Source organism: Rhinoderma darwinii, chromosome 12 (assembly GCF_050947455.1).
Source record: "Rhinoderma darwinii isolate aRhiDar2 chromosome 12, aRhiDar2.hap1, whole genome shotgun sequence".
NCBI lineage: Eukaryota > Metazoa > Chordata > Amphibia > Anura > Rhinodermatidae > Rhinoderma > Rhinoderma darwinii.
Window position 1 is genome coordinate 41,060,622 of NC_134698.1, and position 23,641 is coordinate 41,084,262.

Genomic DNA, 23,641 nt, shown 5'->3' on the forward strand with positions numbered 1-23,641 from the left:
ATTACATTATCCTCTTCTGTGTAGATTACTTTACAGAGCTTAGTATCATCTGCAAATACTGAAATTATACTCTGTAACCCCTCTACAAGGTCATTAATAAACATATTAAAAAGAGGGCCTGATACTGACCCCGTGGAACTCATCTGGTAACTGTGACCCACTCTGAGGATGTACCATTAATAACCACCCTCTGTTTTCTATCACTGATCCAGTTGTTGACCCAATTACACATATTTTCCCCCAGTCCCAGCATTTCTATTTTATATACAAACCTTTAAGGGTAAGGCCACACGGTGCGGCCACGTTATGTTTATGTTGCGTTTTTAAACCGCAGGAAGTCATTTTTCAATAGAAGTCAATGGTGAAATTTCTGTTATGGACAGACTGCTGCTATTATATTACAATGTGTTTTTTGTGCGGTTGACCGCATCTTCATAATGTCTGACAGCATTCGGTTAAATGACTGTGTTGCCAATGTTGTTGCTGAACTGCTTGCATTTTTGCCAAGGCCACACAGAGTGGCCTTGACAGTCGCAACGCGGCTAACAACCGCGCCGGCACCATGTTCGGGGCGGCTGTCAAACAGCCTGTTAGTGGCCGCACGTTAATACGGGTAAACCGTCCCTTTATCTGCAAAATCGAGCAGCCATGAATTAATACACACTTTATGGCCGCACGATTTTGCAGGTTCCAACAAGTTACCCCCTATTCATGCTCTATGGCAGTGCCGGAAAAAGCCGAACACTGCATTCGGCTATCTCCGGTGCTCCCACAGAGAATGAATGGAGCGGCAGTGCCCATGAGAATGTAACCAGAAAACCCCATAACAAGGTATTTGACAGCTGCACCTACATAGTGCCAGCGCAGTTGTTGGCCGCATTGCGACCGTGTCAGTGCCGCTCCGTGTGGCCTTACCCTAACAGTTCTGCAATGCATTGTAAGAACTATACAAAAGGGAGCACCTAACAAACGTTAACACCAGTGAAAACTATGTCCATAAACTGTGTGTGTAAAAAAAACGGAATAGAACTGCAGCATTAGGCCTTATTCACACAAGCGTATTTCACGTCCGTGTTACGCGCGTTAAAACAACGGACTTCACACTTACCTATGCAAGTCAATGGGGCCATTCAGACATTGTGTTTTTCACGCGTGTATCCGCTGTGTGAAAACACACTGGATGTCCTATACTTGGGCGTTTTTTGCGCATCACGCACCCATTGAAGTCAATGGTTGCATGAAAATCACGGACAGCACACTGACGCACATCACGCAACAGTTGCTAAAGAAATAAGAAAAAACGTGTGACATACGGATAACATACGCGCGTAAAAATGCAGACGCGCACTGTACACGGATGTCACACGGAACTGCAAGTCAAGATAACGCTGCGTTTTTTTATGCGTGCAAAACTGACACGTGTGAATAAGGCCTTACAGAGACAAATAACGCATGCCGTTTTCAAACGCAACAAAACCGTGTCAACGACGCACCGTGTGGCCTTACCCTTACGCGGAACAGTATAAAATGCCTTTGAAAAGTCTACATACACCGCATCCTCAGAATTATGCCCCATACACTGTGCAGCTCCAGTTACAGTGGAAAAGAAAGAAAAAAATATACAGTATATAAAAGTTCCCCAAAGGTCTTTTTTGACCTATGAGGAACAGACCATAGTAATAAAAAAATAAAAGTAAAGTTAAGTGCAAAATTTTTTTTATAATAAATACACATAAAATACCCACCCCCAAAAAAACGTTCCCCCGCCAATCATTGTTGTAACACTAGCGCTGACCCAATTACATTAAAATTTACGGTAGACAATGACGATCACAAATAGGTCTATTTTAGGGTAAAACTATGTTATTACCAAAAAAAATAGCTGAAAAGTAAAAAAGCTTATTTTTTTTACTATTATTTTCAAACTTTAAGAATAAAAAATTCTAAAATAGCAAAAAAGATAAAAACGATAAAAAAAGAAACCTGCATTGTCTATGGCTAAATGGTGTCTGGTTCTGAAGGCTCAAGATAGCCTGGTATTGAACTGGTTAAGGTTTAATTCAAGGGGTTAAACAAAAATATCCTGTGAAACGTTTAGGAATTGCAACCATTTTTCTACACAACCTCCTCATTTTACAGGCTCAAAAGTAATTGGACAAATTAACATTACCATAAATAAAATGTTGTTTTCTTTAATACTTTGTAGAGAATCCTTTGCAGGCAATGACTGCCTGAAGTCTGGTGATGTCCATGGGTTCCAAACACTGGGTTTCCCCCTTTGTGATGCTTTGCCAGGTTTTTACTGCAGCGGTCAATGACAGTTTACAGCGTGATCTCGCGAGATTACGCTTGCTGTGCTGTAAGTCCCACATAAACGTTACCGATGTGTCAGGATTGTGAACAGACATCACGTCCTGGCTGGAAGCGATGTCTATTAACTCTCAAGACACTTCAGTAACGTTAATGTGTGAGTAAGTGACAGCACATCATGATCTAGCAAGATCACTATGTGCTGAATAAATGAATGGAGAGAAGTGCATGACGCTGTTGGTCAGCGTCATACACTTCTCTCCACAACGCCCACTTAGACAACTGGGCGTGTTTTTACTTCTTGACCATTAAGAAAGTCATTAGCATAAATCTAAAATAGGTCATAACTTTGTCAAAATTGATCGTTTTTCTAAATACAAAACACTGCTGTAATCTACATTACAGCGCCGATCACATTATGTAGAAGATAGGCCACTTATAATGTGGTGACAGAGCCATTTTAAGCAAGTGAAATACATGCTCGATCGTGTTGAGATCTGGCGATTGTCTTGGCCATTGCAGAATATTCCACTTCTTTGCCTTAAACACTCCCGGGTTGCTTTCGCAGTATGTTTTGGGTCATTGTCCATCTGTAATGTGAAGCGACGTCCTATCAACCTTGCTGCATTTGGTTGAATCTGAGCAGAAAGTATATCCCTGAACACTTCAGAATTCATCTGGCTGCTTCTGTCTTCAGTCACATCAATAAACACTAGTGACCCAGTGCCTTTGGCAGCCATACATGCCCATGCCATCACACTGCCTCCACCATGTTTTACAGAGAATGTGGTATGCATTGGACCATGAGCCGTTCCAAACCTTCTCCATACTTTCTCCCATCATTCTGGTACAGGTTGAACTTAGTTTCATCTGTCCAAAGAATACTGTTCCAGAACTGGGCGGCTTCTTTACATGTTGTTTGGCAATGTCTAATCTGGCCTTTCTATTTGTGAGGCGTATTAATGGTTTGCACCGTGTGGTGAACCCTCTGTATTTGCTCTCATGAACTCTGCTCTTTATGGTAGACTTAGACTTAGATACTGATACACCTACTTCAAGCAGAGTTTTCTTCACCTGGATGATCGCAGAATCCTTGCCATGGTGAAGAAAAACCCCTTCACAACATCTACCCATCACTGTTGCCTTCCGTAGATGTTGAGAAGTGGTTGTTCTTCACCATGGAAAGGATTCTGCGATCATCCACCACTGTGGTCTTCCAGACCTTTTGGAGTTCACGAGATTACCCGTGCACTCTTTTTTTTCCAAGAATGTACCAAACTCCTGATTTCGCCACTCCTAACTTTTGTGCGCTCTCGCTCTGATGGATTTCTTCAATTATTTTTTCAGCCTAACGATGGTCTGTTTCACTTGCATTGAGAGATCCTTTAACCTCATGTTGTGGGTTCACAGCAACAACTACTAAATGCAAATACTACACCTGGAATCAACTCCAGACCTTTTACCTGCTTACTTGATGATGGATTAACAAGGGAATAGCCCATGCAGCCCATTAAATAGCTTTTGAGATAATTGTCCAATTACCTTTGGTCCCTTGAAAAAGAGGCAGCTACATATTAAAGAGCTGTAATTCCTAAACCCTTCCTAAAATTAGAATGTGAATAAAAGCTGGGACTCTGCACTTTAAAGAGGCTCTGTCACCAGATTTTGCAACCCCTATCTGCTATTGCAGCAGATAGGCGCTGCAATGTAGATTACAGTAATGTTTTTATTTTTAAAAAACGAGCATTTTTGGCCAAGTTATGAGCATTTTTGTATTTATGCAAATGAGGCTTGCAAAAGTACAACTGGGCGTGTTGAAAAGTAAAAGTACAACTGGGCGTGTATTATGTGCGTACATCGGGGCGTGTTTACTACTTTTACTAGCTGGGCGTTCTGACGAGAAGTATTATCCACTTCTCTTCAGAACGCCCAGCTTCTGGCAGTGCAGACACACAGCGTGTTCTCGAGAGATCACGCTGTGACGTCACTCACAGGTCCTGCATCGTGTCAGACGAGCGAGGACACATCGGCACCAGAGGCTAAAGATGATTCTGCAGCAGCATCGGCGTTTGCAGGTAAATCGATGTAGCTACTTACCTGCAAACGCTGATGCTGCTGCAGAATCAACTGTAGCCTCTGGTGCCGACACGATGCAGGACCTGTGAGTGACGTCACAGATCTGCGCTGCCAGAAGCTGGGCGTTGTGAAGAGAAGTGGATGATACTTCTCATCAGAACGCCCAGCTAGTAAAAGGGGTAAACACGCACTGATGTACGCACATAATACACGCCCAGTTGTACTTTTGCAAGCCTCATTTGCATAAATACAAAAATGGCCATAACTTGGCCAAAAATGCTCGTTTTAAAAAAATAAAAACGTTACTGTAATCTACATTGCAGCGCCTATCTGCTGCAATAGCAGATAGGGGTTGCAAAATCTGGTGACAGAGCCTCTTTAAGATCATATTGATTATATAACTGTATATTCAATATGTTTTGGTTAGCTAAAATGCCAAAACTTGTGTCACTGTCCAAATAATTCTGGACCCAACTGTATGTGTGTGTGTGTATATATATATATATATATATATATATACATACATACATACACACACACACATATGAGAAGGTGTCCGTGGTCAATAATAGTGAACAGTCGTGTGCATGGGGCTTTATCCGGGTCCAGTCTAAATCTTACCTCCTCATAGAGGATGAACAGATTGGTTTGGCAGGACCGATCCGTCAAACCCATGCGGATATGGAGTTATAAGTTTATTTTCATCGAGATGCTCCAGGATAGCATCTCTTAGAAAAACTTTGAATATTTTACACGCAATAGAAGTTACATTTATGAGAAATAACAGTGTCTATGCTAGTTAGCACGGTCCAGTTGTAGAACAGGTGAATAGTAGGTTATTGAGGAGCAGACATTATAAGCCATTTCTACAAAGAGCAACATCTCATCATCATGTTCAACAGTCTCTGTTTAGAAACATCTCTCACATTCTTCTCAGTGTCTCCTCTGTGTGTTCTTTTTACGGTTAACTTTATTAACAAAATGACATCTCCTATAAACAGACAGCCACATTAAACATCCTCTAGAGACATCCTGACATGTTATACAAGTAAATACACGCACAGTGAAGAAGCTGTGGTAATAACCATAATAATTGTTCCACCATTCAGTTAGTCAATGGATGTCATGTAACTCTGTTGGGAACTAAATGCCAGGGTTCACATGATGTGCATGCGTGCGTGCATGAGGTCACATGACCGACGCCATGTTTAACCCTATGCAGATATCCTATAAATGTATTATACAGGACTAATCTGTGGGCTATACCATTCTACAGTGCAGACAGGCGCCTAAGGCCTCATGCACACGACCGTATCCGCAAATACTGACCGCAAATACGGTTCCGTATTGCTTTATAGTCATCAGCAAATCATCAGCAACGTACCCATTTCTGCTGAATGGTATCCGCAAATACGGTCCGTAGTGCATCCATATATACGGATCCGCAAAAAAAAAAAAAAAAGTCTGGTTGATGGGAAATCCCCTTTGTGTCGCTTAGCAACACTTCTGTATTTGCGGATGGCTATCCGTATTTGCGGACGCACCTCCGTAGCCATCCGCAATTTTGGTTTCCCCCATAGGCTTCTATGGAGGAGTCCGTGCTGCAATTGCGGACCAAGAATGGACATGCTCCATAATTCCCGCACAGTTCTGCGGAACGGACACTCATCCGTAGCGATACGGAAAGGTGTCCGCGTTCAATTGAAGTGAGTGGGTCCATTTTTGCGGTCCGCAAAAACTGAGGTTTTATACGGTCGTGTGCATAGGGCCTTAGGCCCCATGCACACGACCGTGCCCGCAATCACGGCCCGCGATTGCGGGCACGGCCGGCCGCTGACTGACAGCCGCATTTTCGGGCCGTGCTCCCATACAAAGCATGGGAGCACGGCCTGCAAAATGCGAAAGAACGGACATGTTCCATAATTCTCGGAACATTTCCACGGCACTGACACCCTTCCGTAGTGCTACGGAAAGGTGTCAGTGTTCAATGAAAGTGAATGGGTCCGTTTTTGCGGACCGCAATTGCGGTCCGCAAAAACTGAGGTTTTTTACGGTCGTGTGCATGGGGCCTACATTGGTCTAAGAACAGTGTATCAGCAGAATTACACGTATATTAGAAAACTGCATGATGACCTATTCAATAAAGCATTTAGAAAAAAAACCCTCACTATTGAGAGGGGCAGGAAAAGCCTGTAGAATACAGTGGACTCATCAATAGGACTGTGCAGTACATAGTTACATAGTTAGTACGGCTGAAAAAAGACACATGTCCATCAAGTTCAACCAAGGGACGGGAAAAGGGAAGCAAAAAACCTCTACACATAGGAGCTAATATTTTTTTGTTCTAGGAAATGATCTAAGCCTTTTTTAAAGCCATCTACTGTCCCTGCTGTGACCAGCTCCTGCGGTGACTATTCCATAGCTTCACAGTTCTCACGGTAAAGAAGCCTTGTCGCCTCTGCAGGTTGAACCTTTTTTTCTCCAGACGGAGTGAGTGCCCCCTTGTTTTTTGAGGGGGTTTTACATGGAACAGGATTTCACCATATTTTTTGTATGTGTCATTAATATATTTATATAAGTTAATCATGTCCCCCCTTAGTCGTCTTTTTTCAAGGCTAAATAGGTTTAATTTTTTTAATCTTTCCTCATAACTTAAATTCTCCATGCCCCTAATTAGCTTCGTTGCTCTTCTTTGTATTTTTTCCAACTCCAGGGCATCCTTTCTATGAACTGGAGCCCAGAACTGAACTGCATATTCTAGATGAGGCCTCACTAATGCTTTGTAAAGTGGTAATATTACATCCCTGTCCCGCGAGTCCATGCCTCTTTTAATACACGACAATATCCTGCTGGCCTTTGAAGCAGCTGATTGACACTTCATGCTGTTATTTAGTTTATGATCTACAAGTACACCCAGATCCTTCTGAACAAATGAATCCGCCAGTGTAGCTCCCCCTAGGACATATGATGCATGCAGGTTGTTGGTACCCAGATGCATAACTTTACATTTATCTACATTAAACTTCATCTGCCAACTGGATGCCCAAACACTTAGTTTGTTTAAATCCGCTTGCAATTCATGAACATCTTCCATAGACTGAACTATATTACATAGCTTGGTGTCATCTGCAAAAATAGAAATAGTGCTATTAATCCCATCCTCTATATCATTAATAAATAAGTTGAATAATAGTGGTCCCAGCACCGAACCCTGGGGTACACCACTTATAACCGGGGACCATTCAGAGTAGGAATCATTGACCACAACTCTCTGGATACGGTCCTTGAGCCAATTCTCAATCCAATTACAAACTATATTTTCTAAACCTATAGTCCTTAATTTACCCATTAGACGTCTATGAGGGACAGTGTCAAATGCCTTTGCAAAGTCCAAAAACACTAAATCCACAGCGGCCCCTCTGTCTAGGCTTCTGCTCACCTCTTCATAAAAACAGATTAGGTTAGTTTGACAACTTCTGTCCTTAGTAAAACCGTGCTGGCTGTCACTTATAATGCTATTTATTGTCACATAATCCTGTATATAGTCCCTCAATAGCCCCTCAAACATTTTCCCCACGATGGATGTTAAGCTTACTGGTCTATAATTACCCGGGGAAGACCTAGAGCCCTTTTTGAAAGTAATTGGCACAATATTGTTTTTGGTGTGGTTTGGATCAAGAGTACAGCAGACTTGTCCCTGTAATACGCTGTCCTAAAAAGGTTATTCCCATCTATGACATATCCACGGGATTTGCCATAAATGTCTGGTAGATGGGGTCCCACGTTTATCCCCTGAACCCTGTCCCACCTTCTCCAGCTGTTGCTGGGCTATGGCCACCGAGTTATGAAGTGTCCAGGTTTTTCAGAAACAGCTGAGTGAGTTTTGCTACGCTGTTTCCAGAACTCCCATAGAAGTGAATGGGAAATAGCGTAGAACAGCAAGCTCCTCTGCCTTCCGAGTTCAGAAGTGGGATCCAGATCTTTTGGACATTTATGGCATATCCTGTGGATGTGCCATAAATGTCTGAGATGTGAATACCCCATCAAATAGCGCAGCATATTTAGGTTACAGATCCGCTTTAAGAGGAAGAAGAACACACTGTATCAACTGCCAAAAATTACCTAGTGTGACGAAGAAGCAGAACAGGCTGTCCACAATAGTATCCATGATTGTCTCCATCTCTGTGTCTGTGATGTCATGTCTGTTCAAAGCTAAATGTAAAAACTTAAATTGATATTTTACATCACACAACACGTACATGCACAGGGGGTTAAATACATAAATTAGCCAAATAACGGATCATTACTCAACACATTTATATATGCAATCATCAAACCAAGATCTTTCTGGTTAGGTCATGGGAAAAGCAACCAAATAATTTCTGGCTTCCCTGCAGCTTGTAAGTGTGGTCACAAGATACTAAATACAGGACTACCAGGACTATAATCAAATTGTTTGGTTTTTTTCCCCACCACATCTTTGAACAAGTCAGTCTACAAAAGTGGTGCTGCTTGGAATCATGAATATTATAGAAGCATTTTAGGAATTTATCAGAAAGAAATATATTTTGACGCACACTGGAGGCACAGAACGGACATTGAAGGAATAACAGTGAATGACTTTACCTAAGTGCATCTCAGGGTCAAAGAGTCCCAGCTGGGACTCTGCTCTGCTGGTTATGGAGAGCAATGCAAACCACTATCAGTTGTGAAGGCACAAATACTACTAAAGCAGCTCTCCAGTGCGGCACCAAATCAGTCACCCAGTTCTAGGCTTCCTAGACACCGGTAAGAATAACTAGGTGGTGTGAAGACTACTGAATATTTTCAGTGGTGGGGGAAGAGGTTAGCCTTTAACCCCTTCAGGACCCAGACAATTTTGGTCTTCAGGACCCAAAGAATTTTTTTAATTCCACATGCTGATTATCAGAACTCTTCTAATTTTTACTCTGACAGGCCTGTATGAGGCCTTGTTTGTTTGTTTTTTTTAAAGGCACCATTTTGGAGTACACACATTTTAGCATTTTATTTGTATGGATTTATAATATGGGGGAAAGGTAGACAAAAATCAACTTATTTTATTTTTCAGCTGTTTACCAATCATCTTATTTATTGTACAGGCCATTACAGTTATAAATAAATACCAAATATGTTTTGCAACTAATATCTTAATAAAATGTATTTATTCTAAAAAATAAATAGTGATTTAGGAGTCTCCATCGCTTTTCACTCTTTATTTCTTTTTTTACATCCCATAAACAGATCTTTTTATTGAACTTTTTTTTTTAACTTTGTAATCATAACATATATGCCAGTAGATTACCATTGATAATTATGTCCTAGCAACTGGCTAACCTAAAAGACATCCCAAGGGTCCTTCAATGGACCCTGGGCTCTCATGTCACAGGTAATCCCTGTGATGCTCAAAAAAGGCATCCCCATTGCTCATACCTTTTCTATGCCGCGGTCAGAATTCACTGTGGCACAGAATAGGTTAAACAGCAGACTTTAGAGGTTTCACTAAACTTATTACAGCACTATGTGGCAACAGGTTTAAGGGGTTGTGTTATTTAGACAATCCGTATTCATATGCCCAATTAGGGTCATAAGGATGTAATAGAGGGGGACCCTTGCTTGGGACCCACAACTACTAACTAGAGTGAAGAGCTGCTGCAAAAAGCAGCTCTCCCTTTGGAGCACCCACTCGCCCTTCCCATTTGTTTTAATAGCACTACCTACTTTGCTGGAAATAACTGCGGATCAGCTGATAGTTTAGGGGGACATGTGCTAATGCGTTGCTGGAACAAACCGACTTAAATTTTACTTACCTCTATAAGAAACAAGCTCCTTATTTTGGTTGCACAGCACAAACATGTCATCTTCTAACGTAATAAAATTCAGGTACTGATCAAAAACCTGGAAGAGAGAGAATTAATGTTTGCACTAAAACTCTACTACAGATTTCTATATAAAATCCTACTATAAAAGTAAAAATCTAATATAAGGATACTATAGATCTGTTAAATCTTACTATGCCTCTCACAAGTTTAGGTCAGCCTTTGAATCCGTACGAATAATATATGACGAGAGTGAATTTAGGTTCTACTTGGTTACAAAATTGGATCTCATTATGGAAGGGAAGGTTGTCCCATGAGGTTTCCCTGAATTCTCATAAAATAATTATGGAAGTGTGAATGTAGCTTTAGGGTGCCATACACGTAGCAGGCATACTAAATAAAGTGTAACTAACTTTGGTACAATTATCTTGACATTAATATAGTGTTATATGTGAATTGTGGACGGACTTTGTTAAACCCCTTCAGGACGCAGCCTGTTTTGGCCTTAAAGACCAGGCAAACTTCTTCAAATCTGACATGTGTCACTTTATGTGGTAATAACTTTGGAATGCTTTTATTTTTCCAAGCGACTCTGAGATTGCTTTCTCGTGACACATTGTACTTTGAGTGTATCGACCAAATTCTACCACTAACATAGTGTTTATTTGTGAAAAACACCAAAATGTGGACATTTTTAGAAAATTAGCATTTTTATAAATTTGAATGTATCTGCTTGTAAGACAGATAATACCAGACAAAATAGTTACTAGTTCCCATTTCTTTATGTTGGCATGGTTTTTTTGAACATTTTCACTTTTCTAGGCCGCTACAAGGCTTAGAACTTTAGCGCTAATTTCTCACATTTTTCCAAAAATTTCAAAAGCCTTTTTTCAGGGACCAGTTCAGTTCTGAAGTGGCTTTGAGGGGCCTATTATTATATTAGAAACCCCCATAAAACACCCATTTTTAAAAAAAACTGCACTCCTCAAAGTATTCAAAACCGTATTTAGATAACCCTTTAGGCCTTTTTACAGGAATTTAAAGGGAACCTGTCACCAGAATTTCACCTATTGAACTTCACTTATCCCTCACTGGCCGCTGCTATCAAAAGTTCATTGTCATTATCCCCTCTCCTAAACTCCTCCCCCGACTGTAAATAACGGTCTGCAAACATTTTGCGCTTTTTATTGTAATAATCCGGCGTCCCTTTGTGCGCACACACCAGAAGAGGACATCAATGCACAAGCACGGGATTGTGTGTGCTGGGGGAGGGCAAGGAGCTGTCAATCAAAAGTAAGGAGGCCGGGGAAACGCGGAAAGACTTGAGGAATGAAAATATGACTTTTTTCAAATGAAGATTTGACTCTTTTCAAGAGAAGATCTGACTTTTCTGCTCATTAGCATACGGTGTGGGAACACTAAAACACTGAATACTAAAGCTACAGAGCCGACTAAGAAGACAATTATAGGTTAAAATAAATGATTTTTCACCCACTACCACCTGGTATTGCTGGTTTAATAGGTGAAATGCTGGTGACAGGTTCCCTTTAAGTAATGTTGAGCTTAAATTTACAATTTATTTTATTTTTAAGAAATTCCATTTTAATCAATTTTTTTCTGTACCACAGAAGATTTTACAAGGGAAATACAACTCAACATTTATTGCCCAGATTCTGTCATTTTTAGAAATATCCCACATGTGCCTCTAGTGTGCAAATGGATTGAAACACCGGGATCAGAAGCAAAGGAGCACCTAGTGGATTTTGGGGCCTCCTTTTTATTAGAATATATTTTAGGCACCATGTAGAGTTTGAAGAGGTCTTGTGGTGACAAAACATAGGAAATACCCCCAAAAAGACACCATTTATGGAAACCACACCCCACAAGGAATTCATGTAAGGGTGCAGTGAGAATTGTAACCCCACAGTTATTTTTGCTGAATTTCTTGGAGTTAGGCCGTAAAAATGAAAGTCTACATTTTTCCACGTAAAAAGTGGTTTTAGCTCACATTTTTTCATTTTCACAAAGAATAAAAGGGGAAAAAAAAAAAGAACACGAATATTTGTAAAGCAATTTCTCCCGGTAAGGGAAATACCCCTTATGTGGTCCTAAACTGCTGTTTGGACACACAGCAGGACTCAGAATGGAAGCGGTGTCATTTGGCTTTTGGAGATGGTGTCGTCACATTTGCAAAGCCCCTGATAGAACAAAACAGTGGAAAAACCCCAAAAGTCACTCCATCAGGCAAATTACACCACTCAAGGAATCTAACTAGGAGTATAGTGAGCATTTAAAACCCCACTGGTTTTTTTACCAAATATATTGGAATTCAGCATGAAAATAAAAATACAATTTTTGTTTCCACTAAAACATAGAATTGTTTCATTTTCACGAGGGTTAAAAGAGAAAAAAATACTTCAACATTTGTAGAGCAGTTTCTCCCAATTACAGCAATACCCCATATGAGGTCAGAAATTGCTGTTTGGACAAACGACAGGGCACAGAATGGCAGAAGCGCTGTTTGTAATGCAGATTTTGCTGGATTGGTTTTTGGGTACCAAGTCGCATTTGCAGAGCCCCTGAGGTACTAGTACAGTAGAAACCCCTGGGAAGTGACTCCATTTTGTAAACTACACCCCTCAGGGCATTATTTTAGGGGGTAGTGAACATTTTGACCCTACAGGTATTTCATAGATTTTATTTGAATTAGGCAGTGAAAATGAAAAATTAACATTTTTCCCAAAATAATGTTGTATTAGCTCCAAATTTTTCACTTCTATAAGGGCTAATAGGAGGGGGGGGGGGGGGAACAGCACAATTTGTTACTCAATTTCTCCCAAGTAAGGCAATACCCAGTGTGTGGCCCTAAATGGCTGTTTGGACACAAATCAGGGCTCAGAAGGGAAGGAGTGCAATTTGGCTTTTGGAGTGCAAATTTTGCTGAATTGGTGTTAGGGCGGCATGTCGTATTTGCAAAGCCCCTGAGGTACCAGAGTATAGTGGAAAACCCAGAGAAGTAGGGCTGGACGTTTAATCAAATTAATTTGATTAATTCGCCCTCAAGGGCTCTCACAATTCTGTTTTTTAACAGAATCGTTGAATCGATTCTCTAGTGGCGCCGTGCTGAAGGAGGAAGCTCCGTCCCGCAGCCTCGTCACTGCCTGGTCCTCCCCGTTCTGTCTCTGCTTCCCCACGGAACCGCTGTTCTACTGTTCCGTGGGGAAGCAGAGACTCCTAGTGTATATAGCCACACCAATTATGTAGTTTATTTTTTTTATAATAAAAGGACTTTATAAGGGAAAATGCGATTTTTAATTTTATAAAACATGAAACTTTTATTTTTGTAAATTTTTGTAACTTTTTTTTTTTTTAGTCCCACTAGGGACTTGAGGTCCAACTGTCCGATCGCTGTTATAATACACTGTGATACTTATGTATTGCAGGGTATATACCTGACAGTTTCACACTGAGAGGCAGCACATTAGGTCCTACCTCTGGCAGGGCGACCCGGAAGCATTTTTTAAGGGGTGCCGATGGGGTTGTAACCTCTTAGATGCAGCGGTTTCTACTAAACTGCAGGCACAAGGATGCAGGCACTAGGACCAGCACTGCAGCCCATTAATTTATGTGGGGTGGTCGGGAAGAGGTTAATTTAATTAGCACAAGCATAAATACACATACCCTTTATCAAATGTGCACAACTATACGGTAATATACATTATGTAAGAGCAGCAATAAAATCTGACAATGTATAAATATTAAGGCCTCATGCACACAACCGTAGCCATATGCAAGGCCGTTAAATGTCATCCGCGAGCCTCCCGCGGGCCGTGCACTTGGCCGCGTCCATTTCCATTATTTCTTATGAGCTTGGACACGGCCGTAAGAAGACATGTCCGTTCTTTCTGCGGTCCAGGCTCCTGGGCCATGCACGGACCGTGGAAACCACGGTCGTGTACATGGGCCCACAGAAATGAATGGGGCCGCAATTCTCCTGTGGATTTTCGGGCGAATTGTGGCCACAAAAGCACGTTCACGGGGCCTTAGTGTTAATTTATATACATAAAACATCAGTGAACAACTAAGGCCCTATGCACACAAACGTGTTTTTGTGGCCGCAATTCAGCCGCAAATCTGCGGGTGGATTGCGGTCCCATTCATTTCCATGGGCCCATGCACACGACCGTGGTTTCCACGGTTCGTGCATTGCCAAGGAGCCTGGACCGCAAAAAGATAGGACATGTCTTATTACGGCTGTGTTTTGCGGTCCAGGTTCATAGAAATGAATGCACGCGGCCATGTGCACAGCCCGCGATTTGCGGGTGGCCCGCGGGTGACACTTGGTGGCCGTCCGAGCCAAAAATCATGGCCGTGCACACCACTACGGTCATGTGCATGAGGCTTAAGGATGGGTTCATACCTGCATTGGTGTGCTCCGTTGTTCTGCTCCGTCAGAGGAGCAGAACAAGGGAATAACGGAAGCAAAGGTTCTGTTGCACGACGGATACCACCGGCGGCAGACGGAACCCATTGACTTCAATGGGTTCCGTTGGCTTTCCGTCGGGGTGCCTGACGTTTCACCGGAGACAGTAGCGCAGCATGCTGCGCTATTTTCTCCGGTAATCTCTGCCGTATCTGCTCTAGCTTAAACGTTGTTCATAGTAAAACTCATAATGGAGTAAATGGATGAACGAAAGTAACGTTTCAGCACATCAACTGGCCTTGTTGCTCATCGAGCTTTCATTTATTAAACTGATTTAGAGAAAGCTGCATTGTGATTGGTTGCTAGGGACAACTCAGCCCGTTTTCCAGTCAGGCATTTTTGATAAATGAGGCCCACCATGTTAAAATTCTGCCGCTGAGAACATCTACAAAATGGATGTAGGAGCAAGGAGCGGCTGCAGGCATGTCCCCCAGTGCAATGATGTCCTGGCTTCTATTGAAGTCAGGCCCGTCCGAGCAGCTGCTCACAAGGACAATCTTTCAGTGGACACCAGACAACTCATTTATTAAAACAACCCATTGGTCAGTACTGTGCTGGGTAACATTGTACACACAACATTGCTGTACCACAGCAATGTACCACTCAGCAGTAAGGCAGAATGAATCAATCTGCCCCAGTGTGTATTGTAGATTCCTCCCCTCCTGAGGGCTGAACAGAAATGCAACACAGATAGGATCTTATGAACCTCTAATATTCGGAAGTATAAATCACCATCATCACCTTTGAGACATGAGCTACTGTGTTAGCAGTAAGTGCTGCATTCGCAATGTCTTCCAGTTTACTACGGGATATTGCAGAAATGAAGTTTAAATAGTAAGACTCGTATAATTGTGTCCTCAGGTCCTGTAACATAAAGTAAAAAAATCAAGACTTTGACATCATACTAAATATTTACTGGATGAAAAACTATGACTATAAGGTTGATTAAAAAAAACAAAAAAAAAAAAACACAGAAGATCAACGAGTTGGAGGAAGATGGATTCAATAACTTCTAGTAAATTGATCAATTCAAAAACAGAGAAGAAAGGATTGTACAATATATTAAAAGTTGTCGTCCCATCAGGACACCTTTTCCTAATGCAGCTCTAGGACATTCATATGTAGTGGGCCTGATGGGACAAAACCCCTTCAAACGGGTCATCTCATAAAAATAATACCTGTCCTTTTATGACATATGGACAATATAGAGGGACCTGTCCATGAATTACATAGTCAGCCATTCATTTCCTTCTTCCCACGGTGCCAACTGTTAATTGTGGGGGGGAGTTGAGAAAGCCGCACCCGTGGTTTCTATGTAAAAAGGAGTTGTCTATATGAGATAACGCCTTTGAGTTTAAAAAAAAAATTATATTTGGGTTGGCATTTTACTGCAGGAATAATAATTTGCCTTAAAAAAAATAAAAAAAATAAAAAAAAAAATGTAAACAAATTTGCAATAAGAGGCACAAAATTTAGACAAGACTTCGGAAACCGGTGGTGTGTTTGCTCTTGTTTACCTGACAAATTCTGTCCACATTTTCCTCTGTAGGCATCACAAAATATATAGCAGGAACATCTGGGATTGCATCACGGTCAGAGTGCAAGAGACTGGAAAAATAACATGCAACTTGTCACAACTTCTCTTCATTGTTGGTGACAATATCCCAAATCATAACGATACCTTTCCTAAACTCACAGATGTAAGGTGACTCCCATGTCTCGCAGTTCCTTCACAGACAACAGAGGTGAGATGATGTCCTGGCCAAATCGATCGTAAATAAGAACCTGATAAGCAAGAAGTGAAACAATAAAACTAATATGGTTGTACCAGCGGCGTAACTATAGGGGGTGGAGAAGTAGCAATGGCACCCTGACTCCGGTGTCATGAGAAGATGCCAGTATTATAAGTGGCACATGGTAGGTGATCTGGCCCCTTTACAAATTTTACATTGGAGCTTCAAGTTACACGTCTGATACATGCTGTAACAAGCAAAGAAAGAAATATTCAATGCTTTAGGAACCCAAGAGATGCAATTCAGAAACAAATGGAATCAGATTATACAAATAATAACCTTTTTCATTTTAAGACAGTCATTTTTGAACAATGTACCAAACCATCCACTGTGATAGTCACAGTCCATAGGAATTCACAGTCACTTATAGAAAATAAAAAGAAGGACATGAGATGGTGTGTAGCCCAGGCTTTAAAGGAAAAGCTTGATCTACTGTGAAGGAAAACTATTCATGGGACCATCGCAGCGCGGAAGACAAAAGTGGCAGTTCTTACCTTCCATACTGGCTCCCCTGTAGTACTCTTTACAAGTGGAACATTAAAATTCAACATACGCTTTAAAGCAACTGCAAAAAAAAAAGAATGAAATTTATAAGAAAAATGCAAAAGGGTAAATTTATCAGCTGTATTTAGCATATTATTGCTATTGTTTTATTGAATGGTCAGTGTCACCTTATGCGGCATCACACATTATCATTCCTCCTGTTTCCAGACAAGAATATCTATCAGCATTACTAGATCATTGGGACATCGAGCTGGATGACATTTTTATAATATATTAATTACATTATATAATTATATTAGTTACATTATATAATATATTATTTATGTATTTTTATATATTACGATGATGACATTAAAAAAAAAAAATACATCCCGCAAAAACAAGTCCTCATGCAGTTATGTTAAGGGAACAATAAAACGGTACGGCTCCTGGAATGCAGTAATGCCAAAACAGAAAAACTCGGCAAAATAGGGCGTGTCCTTAGGGCTGGGCTCTCATGGCGCGGTCAAAATGTGTTTTTTTTTGCAGCGATTTTGCAAAACCTCTGGTTTTGGTATATCCAGCGTGGATCCTGTAAAAAAGGAAGTCACGACACTAATGTAAAGACAGTCTACATTGTATACAGATTCCAAGAGGAAACCAGCAGGATTTTAACTTTGGGTGTGCAAGGAGGGAATGACCGCTCAAAATCAGTTAAAGTTTAACGTTCGACAAGCTTCTGACATGTCATAGTGACATGTCAGAAGTTTGGATTGGTGGGGGTCCGAGCACGGAGACCCCCTACCAATCGCAAGAACGAAACAGCTGAAGCGTTCGTGTGAGCGCTCAGCTGCTTCGTGTCTGTTCGGCTTTTTCCGGAAATAAATGTATCGGTGTATGGACTCAATACAAAGTCTATGAGCCCGTACTCTGATACATTTATTTCAGGAAAAAGCCGAACAGAAACGAAGCAGCTGAGCGCACACACGAACGCTTCAGCTGTTTCGTTCTTGCGATTGGTAGGGGGTCTCCGTGCTCGGACCCTCACCAATCCAAACTTCTGACATGTCAACCATTGTTAAAGTGGTTTTCCTATGAGGGACATTTAGGGTATGTTCACACGACTTATTTTCGGCTGTTTTTCGGGCCGTAAACGGCCAAAAAAAAATAAAAAATTGGAAGCAGAACGCCTCCAAACATCTGCCCATTTTGTTCCGACGGGCCAATTTTTTTATGTGGCCGTTTTGAAAAACTGCCACGGAAAAAAAACTCCCTCAAAAGAAGTGCATGTCACTTCTTGAACCGTTTTTGGAGCAGTTTTTCATTGACTATAGAAAAACAGCTCCAAAAATGGCTGTAAAAAACGCAGTGAAAAACGCGAGTTGCTAAAAAAAGGCTGAAAATCAGGAGCCGTTTTCCACAGGAAACAGCTCTGTATTTTCAGACGGTTTTTGCTAAGAGTATGTTCACACGCAGTGGTTTCAGACGTAATTTGGGCCATTTACGCCTGAAAAAACTGCACCATTACGCCTCCAAACATCTGCCCACTGCTTGAAATGGGATTTACGGTATTCTGTTCCCACGAGGCTTAATTTTACACGTCGCTGTCAAAATACGGCATGTAAAAAGACGCCCGCGAAACAGAAGTGCAGGTCACTTCTTGGGACGCTTTCCATTGACTCCATTGAAAAACAACTCCAATAACGGCCGTAAAATACGCCGAGAAAAACGCGAGTGGTTACAAAAACGTCTGAAAATCAGGAGCTGTTTTCGCTTGAAAACAGCTCTGGATTTTCAGATGTATTTTGCTAAGCGTGTGAACATACCCTTATGACATATCCACAGGATATGTCATAAATGCCAGATAGATGCGAGTCCCACCTATCTCTAGAACTGGGCCCCCTAAACCCGGTTCTATCTTTTCTTTCTCTGTTCCCACTGCGAGTTGTAATTTCCGACCATGTAAGTAGAAAACAGCGTAGCTCGCCGAGCTATGCTATTTCCTTAACTGCCATTCAGTTCTATGGAAGTTAAAGAGGCTCTGTCACCACATTATAAGTGGCCTATATTGTACATGATGTGATCGTCGCTGTAATGTAGATAAGTGTTTTTTTATTTAGAAAAACGATCATTTTTTACGGAGTTATGACCTATATTAGATTTATGCTAATGAGTTTCTCAATGACCAACTGGTCGTGTTTTACTTTTTGACCAAGTGGGCATTGTAAAGAGTGTATGACGCTGACCAATCAGCGTCATACATTTCTCTCCATTCATTTACACAGCACATAGTGATCTTATTACATCACTATGTGCAGCCACATAAACACACTATAAGGTTACTGCAGTGTCCTGACAATGAATATACATTACCTCCAGCCAGGACGGGATGTGTATTCAGAATCCTGACCACTTCTCTGCACTTCTCTGTTAGTTACAGCACAGCAGGCGTAATCTCGCGAGATTACGATGTAAACTCTCATTTACAGCGAGATCTCGCTGTGCTGTAAATCACAGAGACGCTACAGAAGTGGTCAGGATTCTGAATACACATGACGTCCTGGCTGGAGGTAATGTATATTCATTGTCAGGAAACTTGATTAACGTTATAGTGTGTTTATGTGGCTACACGTAGCGATATAGCTATATCGCTATCTGTAGTGTAAATGAATGGAGAGAAGTGTATGACGCTGATTGGTCACTGATTGGTCAGCGTCATACACTTCTCTCCACAACGCCCACTTGGTCAAAAAGTAAAACACGCCCAGTTGTTCATTAAGAAACTCATTAGCATAAATCTAAAATAGGTCATAACTCAGTAAAAATGATCGTTTTTCCAAATAAAAAAACACTGCTGTAATCTACATTACAGCGCCGATCACATTATGTACAATATAGGCCACTTATAATGTGGTGACAGAACCTCTAAGTAAACAGCTTACCTCAGTGATGGGAAAACCCTTTTAATGGCAGTGATGAACGTTGTGACAAGGCACAGATAGTCATAAATTAGTTGCAACATGTTAATAAAGTAATCTAGCTTTAAAGAGGCTCTGTCACCACATTATAAGTGCCCTATATTGTACATGATGTGATCGGCGCTGTAATGTGGATTACAGCAGTGTTTTTTATTTAGAAAAACGATTATTTTTGACAGAGTTATGACCTATATTAGCTTTATGTTAATGAGTTTCTCAATGGACAACTGGGCGTGTTTTACTATATGACCAAGTGGGCGTTGTACAGAGGAGTGTATGACGCTGACCAATCAGTGACCTATCAGCATCATGCACTTCTCTCCATTCATTTACACTGCAGATAGCGACATATCTATATCGCTATGTGCAGCCACATACACACCCTATAACCTTACTGCAGTGTCCTGACAATGAATATACATTACCTCCAGCCAGGACCTGATGTCTATTCAGAATCCTGACACTTCTGTAGCGTCTCTGTGATATTTACAGCAAGGCAAGCGGAATCTCGCGAGATTACGATGTAACCTGTCATTTCAAACGAGATTACGCTTGCCTTGCTCTAAATATCACACAGACGCTACAGAAGTGGCAGGAGTCTGAATACAAATCACGTCCTGGCTGGATGTAATGTCATCTTTGCAATCCTATTAAGCCCTGCCAGAGCATATTAGAGACACGATATACTGCAATACATTAGTATATAGTATATCTTGCAAGCGATCAAACGATTGCTGCTTAAGAGTCCCCTAAGGGGAACTAATAAAAAAATAAAAAAAATAAAAAAAGAGTTAACGTCTTTTGTACATATAAAAACAAATATTAAAAGTTCAATACCCACCCTTTTCCCCATTTCTCCCTAAAGCAATGTAAAAAAGATATCTATAAACATAATTTGTATTACCGCGTCCGTAAAATTCTGCAGTAATACAATATAATATTATGTAAGCTGCATGGTGAACGCCATAAAAAAAAAGTAAACCGCCAGAACCGCTGTTTTATAGTCGCCTCCTCTCCAACAAAAAATGGAATAAAAGTGATCAAAAAGTCTCATGTACCCCAGTATGGCACCAATAAAAACTACAGCTCGTCCATCAAAAAAATAAACCCTCACGCAGCTCGATGGACGAAAAAAAAAAAGTTATGGCTCTCAGAAAATGGCAAATGCTGTTAGTCCGGCTTCAGGCAGCCACAAGACCAGACAACCCCCCTTATCACTGACTTCATAAAGGCAAACTATGACACCAGCGTATACAGAGCCTGAACCTGCACAATCTGGACCTACACTTGCTGCAGACTTAAAGGGGTTGTCCAATTTCAGCAAAGAGAATGTTATTTTTTGTATAGTTATGTTATAGTTTTCCAATATACTTTCTGTATTAATTCCTCGTGGTTTTAACCCCTTGAGTACCCAGCTCATTTTGGCCTTGAGGACCAGACCCATTTTTTCAAATCTGACATGTGTCACTTTATGTGGTAATAACTCCGGAATGCTTTTACCTATCCAATTGATTCTGAGATTGTTTTCTCGTGACATATTGTACTTTAGGTTAGTGAAAAAAATTTGTCGATAAATTTATTGCTTATTTGTGAAAAACACCAAAATTTAGAGAAAATATGAAGAAATTATGATTTTTCACATTTTAAATCTATCTGCTTGTAAAACAGATAGTAATACCACACAAAATAGTTACTATTTCACATTTCCCATATGTCTACTTTATGTTTGCATCGTTTTTTTAACATCCTTTTATTTTTCTACGACGTTACAAGGCTTAGAACTTTAGCAGCAATTTCTCAAATTTTCAATAAAATTTCAAAAGGCTATTTTTACAGGGGCCAGTTCAGTTCTGAAGTGGTTTTGAGTGCCCTATATATTAGAAACCCCCATAAAACACCCCATTTTGAAAACTGCACCCCTCAAAGTATTCAAAACAGCATTCAGAAAGTGTTTCAACCCTTTAGGCGTCTTACAGGAATTGAAGTAAAGTAGAGCTGAAATTTGAAAATTTCATTTTTTTTTACAAAATTCATTTGTAATACATTTTTTTCTGTACCACAGAAGGTTTTACCTGAGAAACGCAACTCAATATTTATTGCCCAGATTCTGCAGTTTTTAGAAATATCCCACATGTGGCCCTAGTGTGATAATGGACTGAAACACAGGCCTCAGAAGCAAAGGAGCACCTAGTGGATTTTGGGGCCTGCTTTTTTTAGAATATATTTTAGGCACTATGTCAGGTTTGAAAAGGTCTTGTGGTGTCAAAACAGTGGAAACACCCAAAAGTGACCCTATTTTTTAAACTACACCCCTCAGGGAATTTATCTAGGGGTATAGTTAGCATTTTGACCCCACAGGTATTTTGCTATGTTTATTGGAGTTAGTCTGTGAAAATGAAAATCTACTTTTTTTCTGGAAAAACGTAGAAATTTCGAATTTTTGCAAGGAATAAAGGACAAAAAGCACCCTAACATTTGTAAAGCAATGTCTCCCGATTACGGCAATACCCAATATGTGGTAATAAACTGTTGTTTGGACCCACAGCAGGGCTCAGAAGGGAAGGAACGCCATTTGGATTTTGGAGTGCTGATTTTACTGGAATGGTTTTCGGTGCCGTGTTATGTTTGCAATGCCCTGGAGGGACCTAAACAGTGGAAACCCCCCAAAAATGACCCCATTTTGGAAACTATACTCCTCAAGGAATTTTTCTAGCAGTATAGTTAGCATTTTGACCCCACAGGTTTTTCGCTGCATTTATTGGAATTAGTCTGTGAAGATGAAAATATACTTTTTTTTCTGAAAAACTTAGAAATTTCGAATTTTTGCAAGGAATAAAGGACAAAAAGCACCCCAACATTTGTAAAGCAATTTCTCCCAATTACGGCAATACCCCATATGTGGTAATAAACTGTTGTTTGGACCCACAGCAGGGCTCAGAAGGGAAGGAACGCCATTTGGATTTTGGAGTGCTGATTTTACTGGAATGGTTTTCGGTGCCGTGTTATGTTTGCAATGCCCTGGAGGGACCTAAACAGTGGAAACCCCCCAAAAGTGACCCCATTTTGGAAACTATACCCCTCAAGGAATTTTTCTAGCGGTATAGTTAGCATTTTGACCCCACAGGTTTTTCGCTGCATTTATTGGAATTAGTCTGTGAAGATGAAAATATACTTTTTTTTCTGAAAAACGTAGAAATTTCGAATTTTTGCAAGGAATAAAGGACAAAAAGCACCCCAACATTTGTAAAGCAATTTCTCCCGATTACGGCAATACCCCATATGTGGTCATAAACTGTTGTTTGGACCCACAGCAGGGCTCAGAAGGGAAGGAACGCCATTTGGATTTTGGAGTGCTGATTTTACTGGAATGGTTTTCGGTGCCGTGTTATGTTTGCAATGCCCTGGAGGGACCTAAACAGTGGAAACCCCCCAAAAGTGACCCCATTTTGGAAACTATACCCCTCAAGGAATTTTTCTAGCGGTATAGTTAGCATTTTGACCCCACAGGTTTTTCGCTGCATTTATTGAAATTAGTCTGAAGATGAAAATATACTTTTTTTCTGAAAAAACATAGAATTTTCACATTTTTACAAGGAAAAAGGGAGAAAAAGCACCCCAACATTTGTAAAGCAATTTCTCCTGATTACGGAAATACCCCATATGTGGTCATAAACTTCTGCT

The 23,641-nt window shown here is 40.7% G+C and overlaps 1 protein-coding gene across 1 annotated transcript in view; it reads right to left on the reverse strand.

Moving 5' to 3' along the window:
• The window catches only part of SCFD1 (sec1 family domain containing 1), a 141,744-nt gene that overhangs the window by 112,963 nt on the left and 5,140 nt on the right, over positions 1–23,641 (reverse strand). Inside the window, exons 2-7 of the mRNA XM_075844681.1 lie at positions 16,994–17,064; positions 16,403–16,491; positions 16,224–16,314; positions 15,448–15,570; positions 10,215–10,302; positions 8,509–8,598 (exon numbers count right to left, since the gene is read on the reverse strand). Coding sequence (XP_075700796.1) covers positions 8,509–8,598; positions 10,215–10,302; positions 15,448–15,570; positions 16,224–16,314; positions 16,403–16,491; positions 16,994–17,064 — 552 coding nt within the window. The remainder of the gene's footprint in view (positions 1–8,508; positions 8,599–10,214; positions 10,303–15,447; positions 15,571–16,223; positions 16,315–16,402; positions 16,492–16,993; positions 17,065–23,641) is intronic.